Source organism: Aythya marila, assembly GCF_965140915.1.
Source record: "Aythya marila genome assembly, chromosome: 20".
Taxonomy (NCBI): Eukaryota; Metazoa; Chordata; class Aves; order Anseriformes; family Anatidae; genus Aythya; species Aythya marila.
Genome location: NC_139061.1, coordinates 7,317,436 through 7,330,337, shown reverse-complemented (window position 1 = coordinate 7,330,337; position 12,902 = coordinate 7,317,436). Strand labels below are relative to the sequence as shown.

General features: G+C 48.9%; 1 protein-coding gene across 2 annotated transcripts in view; it reads left to right on the top strand.

Moving 5' to 3' along the window:
* Window positions 1-2,606: 2,606 nt before the first annotated feature.
* The window catches only part of SSH2 (slingshot protein phosphatase 2), an 89,106-nt gene continuing 78,810 nt past the window's right edge, over window positions 2,607-12,902 (top strand). The window contains exon 1 of one of the 2 annotated variants that reach the window (XM_082776503.1): window positions 2,607-2,738. In XM_082776503.1, the coding sequence (XP_082632629.1) occupies window positions 2,676-2,738 (63 nt within the window). In that variant the 5' untranslated portion in view covers window positions 2,607-2,675. The remainder of the gene's footprint in view (window positions 2,739-12,902) is intronic. The other variant, XM_082776502.1, reaches the window with a different exon arrangement.

Genomic DNA, 12,902 nt, shown 5'->3' with positions numbered 1-12,902 from the left:
TGTTGCCTGTTGCAGCTGATGCCAAGATTACGCAATAAAAGCCCTGACACGTAGTAATAATAAGTTGCGTTAGCCAGAGAAATGTTTGCAGTACATTAAAGAAAGAAAATAGACAGTTTCAGAAATGCATACAAAGACAGACAGTGTGTAGCTTCACATCCTTCAGATGATACAGTGGGCTAGAGGTCCAGGTGCTGACCACAGTGCTTATAGCACAGGGGAGAACTTGGCCACAGGCTTCCAGTCTCCTTTATGTACCAGCCGTGATGCTGTGACCACAGGCTGCCCTCTAATCGCTCTTTTCAATCAGAATGCATCTGCTTGTAGCCAGCCGCCTCCTTCACATTTAAATTCTCCTGCTACAAAACATTGCACATACAAATTATACCTTTCTAATAGCTCAAGGAACCATTGCGATATGTGATTATTGTAGTTAATAACTGATATGTTCAACCTTTAGCTAACTGTAGATAGCAACTCCATTATTTACTTGTGGTAAATATATTTTAGAAGTGTTCACTGTTCAAATACCTGGAAAAGCTATAGAATATCTGAATATTACACTAGAGTCTATTTTGGAAGCTGGTTTAAATAATCATTTACTGATAGTAATCCCTGCATTACTATTTCTCAAAATCCAGAATGAAACACCAATCCCAGGTGAGGGATTTGCAGGAATACTCTGGCAACTTGCAGTCCTCCACCTATACCCTGTACCAATGCAGACACATCTAAACAGAGCACGAGCTACGTGCCTTGAAGCAGCCCTGTATTTGCAGAAATCCATTTGCTGAGAACAAACCAATAAAGTAGATATCATCCTTTAGAGAACGGTGAATAGCATTAAGATTCTTGTCATATGATTGAGAAGAAAAATCTTGGACCTTGTATGTTCCCCAAACCTTCTGCAAAGGGCCTACAAACTGATGCAGGATCATTTTTAGCTGAAAGGAAGAAGTGCTGTGCCAGGAGACAAACCACTTTGTCAGTTTCAGAGAAAATAAATCAGACAGAAAAACATAGCTAGGAGAACCATGATTGTATGTGAGTGGATGTCTTACTGGTCTAGCTGTATTATTTGAAAATGTGAAAAAAGTCATACACGCTTTCATCACGTATGTGCAACTCTCAAACACAGAGAGCGGTCCTTTTGCTCCCAAAACTTACAGAGAAGATCCTTTATCTACAAACGCAAAAGGATGTCCGTATTTAGAGTAGCCTTTGCCAATCCATTTCTACTGTACAGACACACCAAAGACACATCTGCCTGGCACATTTCCCCACAGAAAAGATAAGGTGTTTAATAAATAAATGGGAGGGAGGGACTAAAAAAGGCTGCTTAGAAAAAGATCTTGTTTTATTGGGAGGTTGTAGAATATTTAGAACATGGGGGATATTAACTTAAAAGGGATCCGGAAGGCATTTTCTTGACCTTTGTGCCATAAATCAGAGTTCACTGCTAGTGCACTTTCCATAAATATTGTGTTTCAAAATAAAAACACGATGGTTGTATGAGGCAGGACAATGACTCTTTGTTTACCCATGCTTTTTGCTTATTCTCCCCATGTGCTGGAATCCCACTGGGGGTCCTTTTGGACTCTTTCACATCCAGGATTCTGGCTTGCTGTGCAATTCACTCTCGATGCTCAATTTTAGTCCCACTTCCTGAGCCTGCCCTTCATCCTCTCTTGTCCACTAGGAGGCAAAACGCCTCATTAGCCAGCCTGACTTTTTCATTGTGGCAAAAGCCCAGCTTCCAGGGTGCGCAGAGCCTCCCAGCTAATTATTTTGACTGCAGGGCACTGGGGGCAGAGCCTGAAGAGCTACTTACGTGGGTCTTGTGGTGTGCAGAGTTCTGAATGAGTCTGAGTCCCTTACAGTCCCGTCAACCTGAGGAGCAAATAAGAATAACATGGACCAAGTGCTTCAAATGGACTAACAATGGGCTAACAGACATTTCGGACAAGGAATTTGTTCTCGTTTATATTCAGAATGCCTTCTGTTTGTCGTCTGTAGTGTTTTTGCTAGATGCCCAAGGCAATTTTCGATCACAGTGGCAAATCTCCCCACAAATTTGGCAGCACCAGCCTTTAAACCGAAGGGATGACACCTGACAGCGTCTGGCCCTTTGCCTCAGGGCCCAAAGCGCCGGGCACCACCTCATTTTGGGGACATTTTCATGCCTAAAACCTCCCGTACGCGTATCGGACTCGCTCTGCGGTACTTGTAGTTGCCCACTGACGTATAAAGAAAAACTTTATTCCCTTTCTGTCCCTGACAGAGCTCTCACAGCCCAACCGAGGCAGCCGCCAGGCGAAGCTGCGGCTCCCCCCCCCCCTCAGCAGCCCGGGGCCGTGCCGGGCCTGCCCCCCCCCCCCGGCTCCGGCACGGCAGGGGTTAAACCTTCGCCGCGGCCCGGGGGCGGCGCCGCGCTGACAGGTGGCGCATGCGCCGTGCCGCCGCATTGTGCCCGGCCGGCCCAGCCCCGGAGCGCCTCAGTCGGCCGCGGGCCGTCGGCGGGTGCGGAGCTGCTGCCCCCTGCGGCCACCTCCGCTCCGCTCCGCTCCCCTCCTTCCCTTTTCCCTTCCCCTCCCCTCTCTCCCCCCCCCCTTCCTCCGCCTTCGCCATGGAGTAAGGCCCCCCGCCGGCCGGACGGGGAGCCCCGCCGCGCCTCGATGGCTCTGGTCACGGTGCAGCGCTCGCCAACCCCCAGCGCCACCTCCAGCCCCTGCGCCTCGGTGAGTCCGACCGCCCGCCGGGCGCTGAGGGCGGCACGGCCGTTGGTGGCCGTTAGGGGCCGGCGCCGGTGCGCATGCGCACGGACCCATCGCGCTTCCCCCCCCCCCCCCTTTCTCCCCTCACCTCAGCGCTCCCCCCCCCCCTCCCGCCTCCCCCGGCCCTGACAGCTCGGCGGGGGCAGCGCCCCCCGACCCCCTCAGCCCCCCGTCACCCTCCTCAGTCGCCCCCCGTCGTCTCCATCAGCCCCCTGTCACCCCCCTCAGCCCCCCGTCACCCTTCTCAGGCCCCCGTTGTTCCCCTCAGCCCCCTGTCACCCTCCTCAGTCGCCCCCCTCACGACCCCAGTCACTCCCCTCATGCTCCCTCATCATCCCCCTCATGCCCCTGTCACCTTCCTCAGGCCTCCTGTCGCCCCCTCACGCCCCCATCACCCTCCTCAGCTCCCCCTCAGGCCCCTGTCGTCCCCTTCAGCCCCCTATCACCCTCCTCGGTCGCTCCCCTCAAGCCCCCTGTCACTCCCCTCATCACCCTCCTCAAGCCTCCCGTCACCCCCTCACGCCCCCCAGCACCCTCCTCAGCTCCCCCAGCACCCTTCTCAGCCCTCCCCCCTGCTCCTTTGGGTCTCTGTGGCCTGGTGACAAGCAGAGGGAGAGGCCTGGGTCACCCCTGTCCCCCTCTCAGCCTGGACAAGCTGTCCCCGGGGGGGGTGGGTGCTGTCCCCTTGAATGGTGGGACCCTGGGTGGGTGCTGTCCCCCCCCCCCTTGTGCCTGGCTGAATTCTGATTTTGTGTGTATATGCGAGCTGGCACCGTCGGGCATGGGTGCTGTGAGGTGATTCAACCTGACAGCACCCTCTGGGTATCTCCAGTATGTGGCCCTTCCCTTGGGAAGAGCTGTGACTTCTATATCTCTTTTTTTTTTTTTTTCCTTTCTATTCTATTTTTTTCATCTTGCATATAATTTTCAAGAGGCTGTGTGAAGCCCGAGGCTGGCACAGAACACCAGATCGCCCATCTCTGGGTGAAACGTGCAGGACATGTGCCCAGCAGTGCCCTGAATCAGGAAGCGAGGCAGGCAACTCCAGGGCTCCTTGCTTTACACGCTCTTTACTCTTTAAATTCGGGCCAGGCTGGTGTTTTAGTGCCTCTGTGTTGTACAGTCCGGCACATTAACCCCTTGGGCTGCCGCCTACCGACTGCACAGCTTGTTTCTAATATTATAAATGAGGATGGGAATGAAAATAGTAAGCTTGCTTTCACTTTCTGTATGCTTAATTCTCTGTTGGCTTTTCTCCTTAAAAAACCTCATACATTATCCCACTGATGTTATGTCAGGCTTGGAAGTGCTGGGGGGGACACAGGGTGTGAAATCCCAGTTGCTTCCATCATGTGAGGATTAAAAAAGCCAGCTACTCTGAAAATATTTCTTGTTGTGTTAGGTAACCTCTGCTGAAACTAGATCAACTACTTGACAGGTCCTGCCTGCCCCAACAGCATTTTAGCTGTCAGAACACTTTTTTTTTTTTTCTTTATTTCACTCCCATGGCTCTCCTAAGATATGTTTATTTGGCAACACATTAATTTCCACTTCTGTTTCTCTGCTGTAGACTAACGTGCTGCATTACTTCAGAGGTTGCTTCCTCCTTTTGACTTCTTTACCTTCTCCGCTCTTCCTTTTCGATGAACTTGTTGCATTTAAGACATCTTGTTGTGAGAAAGGTCTCTCTTGGTGTCCTTCTGTCTTCCACTTGGATGCATAACCCTTTTCTGTGTTAGATATTTGATACACAGGAGCAATTAATTAGCAGCATTCTGTAAGGATTTCCCATCTGGAACAGCCAGTCTATTTCCTGACCAGGATACCACGTGTGCTTCTTTTGCTTACAATCACTCAGTATAACAGGAACATTTTTTCTTCTTTTTTAATAATCTATCTCAATTTTTGAGTTCTACATAGTTCTTAAATATACAAACAACTCCCTCCTGACAAGTCCAGCGAATACAGGTTTCAGTGAGTTTATCTGCATTCTCTTCCTCAGTCTCAGAGTGCTCAGATGTAAGCTGTGCCCTCTCTCTTCCCAAGTTCCCAATGCAAAAGTGCGTGTGACTGTTTCCATGGCCTGGTTTTGCTTCTCAAAATTACTTCTTCTTTCTCAGACTTTTTTTTTTTTTAATTATTTTTTTTTTGCAGCCTAAGGTGGAAATGCAATTCATCATATTCTGCCCTCAACAGCTATTGAGCGTACTTCTCAACTTCTGCATTTCCTGTCACAGCTTCCTAACCACGTGTTAGGGGTTTGACTGCCCTTTTAGCCTCTTGTTAGATAGCTGGGGCTGGCTGTTTCTCCATCCTTCTGGTTTGTGTAATCTTCCCCTCTCTCAGTTGTTTCTTCTTGATGGCAGCAGCATTTCAGGCGATGGTCCTTCCTAGACAGCAAAGGGCTGGTGAACAGGGCAGTTGCCTTTTTAATCCTTGTGAAGGCTTTGGTCCTGCACGCTGGCCATGCTTGTTATGGATCACCATTGACAAGTGCGTTGATGGGAGCTTGATTCTTTCAATATTAAATTATTTCAACCAATCTCTTGTAGGCCGTTGATGACAGCTTCCTTCTCTATGGGCTGATAACTATCTCCAAGTTATCTCTTTGAAAGGAAGTTCATCTTGCTAAATAATTTCGGTGAGCAGTGTAAAGCTGTAGCTTGCTGCCTGAAACCCTGTGGAGAAAGATTGTCTGGTGGCTGTGGGAAGCTTGCTGTTCTGGCTTGTGGGCAAGCAAGACGTATGCAAGTGTGCAAGCATATGGCTCTGCCTAGTTCAGTTTCCAGGTTACTGAGAATTTTGAAGACAGAAATGGATTCTCGTTGAAATTGCTTGGTTTTTATTTTTTGTTCTTTAGAGATGAACTTGTCAGACAAGGAGAAGGATGAAATTGATGTCCTCAGACTGTATTTTTGCATTAAGCATGCCCTATAAACAGTTATAATTGGCTTTTATGGATTCAGGGGAATAGCTGATGTGAATCGCTCTGAAATTGGATGGCTTTTATTTATAGGTCTTTATCCTGTTCTCATTGCCATAGAGCATCTCGTGGGCATTCATTTCAGGACAGGCACAGTTCATGCGGTGCTGTCTGTAGATTTACAGCTCTCTGGTCACTTGATGACTTACGAAATTCCCTTAATTGTCAGTCCAGCTGTCTGCTAGCTGTTTGTTTTGGCCTTTGGTTATGCAGCCACTTTTGAGACACAAGACAGCAGCCTTCACCTTCCTCTCTAGAGCAGAGCAGTTGGCCTTCAGAGCACCGTGGGGGCAGAAGGGGGGGGAAGGCAGGGCTGCTCTGCTCCAGAAGGTGCAGGTACCAGGGGCTGGAGAGGGGCTGCTTGGTGCAGGTCAGCACCCTTTATTTATCCCATACTGCAAGAAGAATTCTTTTTTTTTTTTTTTGGGCACAAGGAAGACTTGTGCCCAAGAGAAGGGCCCTGGGAGCACGCAGCTGGGTTACAGCAGGTGGGCGCGGTGCTCTCCTTATCGCCAAAAGCAGGGGAATAAAAACACCTCGTTCATAAGTGCCCCTCAGTCAGAGCTCTGCTAGGGTGATCTGAAGAAACTGGCCTCTTTGTGTCCTCCCCACGCCTGGGATTCTCTGACTCTGCTCCCAGTGTCTGTGCCGTATTTCCTGCCTTGCAGGTGGTGGGGTTTTCCCTTCTAGAGTTCTCATTTCACTGGAAAAGAATGGAAACGTATTTTGTCTGGGTGCTTTCTTGGCAACTCCTAAGATAGTGGACAGAAAGAAATCGCAATGGATCTAACTTGATATAACCTTTGCTTGGAGACTTAAACAAAAAAAAAAATTGCTCACCATTGTTCAATAAAATCTAACCTTTGAAAAGGGAATAGGATATTTTGCTGGGACTGGTGGTGTGCGTGCACTGTTGTTCAAGGCAGCTGTTCGTACTTGTTTACGTGTCAGTTTTCAGTTAATTTGGCTGTTTGTATCTCTAAGCAATGAACCATCTCTGAATCTACCTTGCTGATAAACTGCAGAAGCCTTGCTCCAACAGACCTGGGGTATTGCTCACCCCGTAGCTAAGGGTGGGCACAGCAGTCACGTTGTCAGCTCTAAGGACGAGCAGCGTGAAAGCAGCCTGGCTAAAGCAGAGAATCACTGGTAAAAGACGCCTGCCTCAAAATCCTTTGTGAGCCTTGTTCTCTAAGGCCCTGGATGTTGTTGGGTAACGTCAGTCACCAGGCTAGCATCAAATCTGTGTCGTCGTGTTGATGCAAGCAGTGAAAAACAGCTCTTGAGCTCTTTGTAGCTTTCCAAAAGACCTCTGATAACTATGTGGAACGGGAAATAATAGATTGAAACTTGCCTTTATAAATTAATTTTATGCACAGAACAAAAGCTGTAATTCCTTTTAAGTGCTGTCTTTCCTCTGCCTAATACTTATCTTTCTGGAAGTGAGGAAGCTGGGCAGGCAGTCTGCCTCTCGCAGCTCACTTGTCTTCCCTACCCTCAGGGACACAATGTGCTCTTATGGAAGGGAGCGACTGACCCAGAAAAAGAGGCTATGCTGCATACATTGTTCTAAAATGCAGGGTTTATTAAAAAAAAAAAAAGTTTAAAGCAGATGAAAATATAAACCATTTGACTTCCCCTCCTTAATCCCAGGGGAACAGCTTGAGCAGGAAGCAGAGTCCTGCAAATGTGGCTGGGAGTCTCTGTCATGTTTTGTCTGAAAGCTCCTTGCTGGTGGAACACACAGGAAATATTTTCCCACTTATTTATGGGGAAGCTAAATATAAAGCTTCTCTACCTCTGGTCCTGCGATTATGATTAAACAAGGTGATAACCGTGAGCTCATTCAATCATCAACAGGTCTAGTCTCTATCTTGTAGAAGTGTGTTGGGTTTTTTTTAGTTACTATCTTGATAGCTTCTGCTTGTGTAAGGTTGTGGAGAGCTGCGTTTCAGAGGGGACTCCAGTGTAGCTAGGAGAACAGTAGTTTCTTATGAACCAGTTAATAGACTGGAAATGCCTTTTATTAAAGCTGCCGTCATCTCTTACTTGCTGTTTTTCATCAGCTGATGTTTTTCAGTCTGTCATGAGCTATGCCAGTACCTGAAGTTCTCAAAGGCAGCAGCCCGGGAGGATGTGTTGATGCCTGCTTTAGACAAACTCCTCGTAGTGCCTCACAGATGGCTCAGGTGCCCGCGTTGTCATCTGCCACCGTTTGGGAGGTGGCACAGAGAGGTACTGGTGAGATGATCGGTGACTCCCTCCCCATCCGTCAGACTTCCACGTCTATTGAAAGCTCCTCAAGGAAGGCAGGAGGCCTCTGCCTCTCGTGTGCGGTGCCGCTGTCCTGCTGAAGGATGAAGGCTGCTGTCTGGCTGCACCAGGCCAGGCTTCTGACCACAGAGAGGAACTTTTGGATGTGTAAATTATTCACCTGTGGAGAGACTCTCTTCCTCAAGCAGACTGTCACCTGCGTGGTGACACCAGGCCAGTCCTTCTGAAGGTTTGTTGCCTAGCGTATACACACACAGCAGATTTTTCTGGAGGTCTGCCTGAAATGCCAGGTCCTCTTTTAGCTTGAGAACAGTATTTGGAGTATTTGGAGTTGAGGAGGATGAGGAAAGCTGAACTGGAATCTCAGTGAGGATCACAGGGATATTTCTGCAAAGTTGGCAGCCTCTATTCTCCATATTTTTGTTTACTGGAACATTGCTTCACAAGTTATCAGCTTTGGAGTATTTTTGGCATGGCCAGTGAAGTCCAGCCAGAAGCTATGGGAGTTTGCCTAGAAGCTGAAACCTGCATTTCACAGAAAAGCCAGGCTTCTTGTAGCACTTTGTCAATATGCTTCAACGTTGACCCCAAATGGTCATTTTTAGGTTGAGGGAAGTTTTGTCCTTGTACCCATTTTGCCTTTTATTAATTCTTTTACTGAATGTGGTGCCATTCGTGGCACTTTGTATAAAACTGCCACTCAGCTCAGTTGCATTTTCCAAAATACGACGTTATGTGGAAACAGGGGGAGTGGAAGTACACCAAAGTTGTTGCCTCTTGAGTTGCAGCTGCACGTAAATTCTTGTTTGAAAAGGAGTTTGTCACTTGAAAATGCAAACAGGCTGCAATGCTGTCCTTATCTGACCGCTATTGATCCTTGCTGCTGCAGCAATGAAAGAAGGGTGAAAGGGTTGGGGTGCTGCGTGCTATCTCCAGCTATTCTGAGTCAATGAAACATTTACTTAAGAGAAGAGTGCTCTCTGAGTGAAGGCTGCCATTCAAAAACCAGTCTGCTGGAAGAAGTTTAATGTGAGAGGACTGCCTTCACACAGGGGCAGTGATGGAGGATTTCAACTCACTTGGAATAAAATCCTGAAAGATCTATAGCTGCAGCTCTTCTGTCTTGGGAAATTTAAAAAAAAAAAAAAAAAAGAGACCAGCCTTTGGGCAGCTTAGTTCAGTGTAGCTGCTCCCTGCTCACAGCCTGCAGCTCAAGGTTTCGTTCTGCAGCAACCACATCCTCCCGGTATGGCAGCGCAGCTCCCCTCTGCCGATGTGGGAGGGCAGTTCTTACAGCCCGGTTCTCAGGATCCGCGCGCTGGAAGTTCCTGCTGTCCTTGCAGGGATGCCCTGGACAGCAGACTTCAAAAAATGCTCTTGTGTTCCTGGAGCTCAGCTGACTCAGAGCTTTTACTGTCTTCACACCAGAGTCTTGCTGATGCCGTTAGCAGGAAGTATGTGCTAAAGCTTGAGTCTTCTGTGACTGCTGCTTGCTCTACGTGCACTGGCCTGGCACCATGAAAGCAGCATGCTTGTCTGCCTGCTCTGAGCTGTGTGGTTCAGCCTGTGAATTACGAAGAGTCTCCTCTCCGTTTCACTGATTTGTTAGAGCATGCTTTGAATTTGTTTACTGGACGGCAGCAGTGAAACTCATGTCTTGTATGAAGGTATTTTGGAAGCAAAGGAAGAAATGAGTGATGCCTGCTGGAGGTAGTGAGTGATTTAGACAAGGGAAACATGATTTCTCATATTCTGGCTGGAATATGTCTGGAGGGCTCTGTTTAAAGGGATAAAAGAGGTGTGAAGGGTCAAACCACCTCTGCATTTCTGAATTGGGCCGTACAGATTGACCGGATCACTGGGACCCCCTGCAAAATGTCTTAGTGCAGTAGCGTGATGCTGCGGTGTCCGTGCGTTTCAGTTAGCGTTTGGGCAGGCTCCTGTACCTGCAGCTGTGGATGTGTCAGCCGCTTTTTGCCCAAATAGATTTGCTCTGAGTGTGCTCCTTATCGGCGTTGCTCACTGCAGGCCGCTCTCCCGTCGGAAGGCAGAAAACGTTGCCGTGGGATGAGTCACCCAGCTCAGCAGCTCGCTGCTTCCATGGTGAGACGCACCCTTCGTGTGCATGCCAGCGAGCACGAAACTCCCGGCAAATGCCCTGTGACGTGAACTTCTCACGGCCTTGGTAAACGAAGTGCCCGTGGCACTTGTTGAAATGCGCTTTGCTTGTGGCTGCTCCCTGCCTTGGGCTGTGCCAGCCCTCCTCCTCCCAAGGGGCTCCTCAGCTCAGGATTCAGTGAAACAGCGACCGTATGGCATCGGCGTGGGCTGTTTCGGGGTGAAATTAGTGGGGCACTCAAGGCCACAACTTAAGTATTCTGTGATTACTCCAACACGGGAAGTTTCTTCTGGCCTATTTCAAACTAGCTGATCACAGATCACCCCGGCCCTGCGCTGAGCTCAGACCAGAGATCAGCAGGTGGCTTGGTGCCCGCTCTTCCCCCTGCTCAGCAGTGGCACAGGGAGTAGGTTCCAAGGCGTCGTCTTGGCATCGTGATGCCAGCTGCTGGTTGCAGGGCCCACACCCTGGTGAGGTGAGCCAGAAACCAGTCTGAGGTGAGATAAAGCAGGATCCGAAGGGCAGGAGACCCTGACCTGACTCCTCTGTCCCATCGAGTCGCGTTTTCTCCCCAGTTGGCTTGGGCCTGCCTGCAGCAGCCGGTACGTGATGTGTTCTGCTCGTTGGCCTGCATCTGGCTTTGCTGTCATACGAGTGGGGACACCCCAAAGGCAGGTCGGGGCAGGTTCCAGACACAAGAGTTTACCTTTTCTTCCTCTCTCAATCAGAAACAAAAGAAATAGGGAAGAATGGCACCGGGAGGCTCTTGCTGAGGGACGCTGCTTTTACTTCTTAGATTTCAAGGCCTCCTTAGCAAAAATGCAGAAGCTGCTGAGCTGAGCCCCTTTGTCTTCAGCCTGTAACTGGATTAAATATCTGTGAGGTGGATCCTCAGTGTGGAAAGCTGGCCCTGTCACAAGGAATGCAGTTGTCCAGTTACTCCAGCTGGCTGCTACCACATCCCTTCTGTTTTGATGTACAGAATTATCACGTTTACCATTAACGTGAAAACTTTTAAGACTTGCTCAACTGGCTTGGTTTAGCTTCAGTAGCCAACATCTGAGAAATGCGTATATTAGGATCCTTAAGGGAAAATAAAAAACACTTCAGGCTTTTCATCTCTGTACCTTTTGGTGTGATGATGAGAGGGAGGGAGAGGGGATGTGCCGTGCATGTGTAAAACGCTTTGCTTTCTGAAGGAGAGCTTTGGTACTCAGAGGTAGTCTGAACCTCTGCGTGAAGTAGAACCAGCCCTTTGTGTTAACCCATCTGCAGCTGGAGTTTGCTGCAAATTTCTGAAGCTGCTGAATACTACTAGGAGTGCTGAGTGCCATCGTCCAGGCATCCAAATCCAAGAGCCCCGGACCTTTACTTGGAGTAAATGTTGCTCAGCCGGGAATTAAAAACCAGAGCTCCTTCTGGAGGTGGCTGTTGATGCTTAGGAGCTGAGGGTGAGCAGCTCAGCTCTCTGGGAGGCGGCTGATGACTTGTTCAGCAGCGGGCATCCTTTTGTGTCTGCTGGTAGTTTGCAGCGGTGCTGAGTTGGGGAGCATCCTGGTAGGGAGCAGGCGTAGGGAACTCAACCTAATTGCAGGAGGAAGCACTAGGGGACAAGGGAACGGCGTTTCTGGAGTACAGATTGATTCTTTTTGTTCTGTTCTTATCAGTCCTTTTCTGTTTGTTTTCCTCTCTACAGTCCTCCTGCATGGTGTAAAATAGCCAAAGGACACAGATCTGGGCATGTTCTTCAGCTGATGCTTCAGACTCAAACATAGTGCTTCAGAAGGTGGCGTTAAGCAGTTAACTAGCTGCCATATTCTTGTCTTCCCGGGTGCAGTGTAAGCCTTGAAATGGCAGAGTTCTCCTTTACCTTTTAAAATTGCAGCACAGTTAACAAAGACCTAATTCGTGTACTGAACAAGTGTTTTTCTTATGTAACATCTTGTGAGCTTTGTTAGTGGGAGTTTCCTCTGTTTTTGGTTTCAGCTGAGTTGTGCTTAGGTGGGGAACCGAGCTTGTGACTTCAAAAAGTGAAGTGAAACAGGACAACCTGCTTTTTGTGCTTTTTGTTTTTGTTTTTTTTGACATTTCTCGGTGATATTCTGATCTCACAGCAGTTATTAGAACGTGGAAGCCCAAACTTCAGCTCTACAGCAAATCTCCAGACGGCTGCTTCCCCCGTAGCGAGGGTCAGGTCTGATACTGCAGAACCTTCTCAGCACAATCACACGTGGAAAGGAAAATTTCAGGCTGTCTCGCAGCTCCTGTCCGCCTGCTGCTGCCGCCTCGGCACGTGCTGCGGGTGCCTCCTCTGCACTGGAAATCCTTCACCCTCATCTGGGCGCCTTCTGCTCCGCTCCCAGGTCTTGAATAAGCAGCTGTCGGGGCAAAGCAACACGAACATAGCGTATTTTCAGACGCCTTCCCCAAAGTTGGGCATAGTTACATAAACTGGCAGGCAAGGGAGACGTTATCAGTTAACGCTTATAGTACGGCTGGAGTCGAGTTTGCACAGTCTCGGGGGGTGAAAGGAGTGTTTGTCGCATGCTCTGCAGATCCCCGAGCTCAACTTGTGCTTGCAAAGATATCAACTGTGCCACAGCCTTCTGCAGCCCACACTTCGGGGCTTTGAAGTGGAATTCTGCTCTTACACGTACACCAGAAACTGCTGGAGTCTGGAGGAAGCTCTGTTTAACTGAGAGCTGTGACTGTGAGTGTGGATGGCTGAGACGGTTATTTTGGGGCGGTTTCT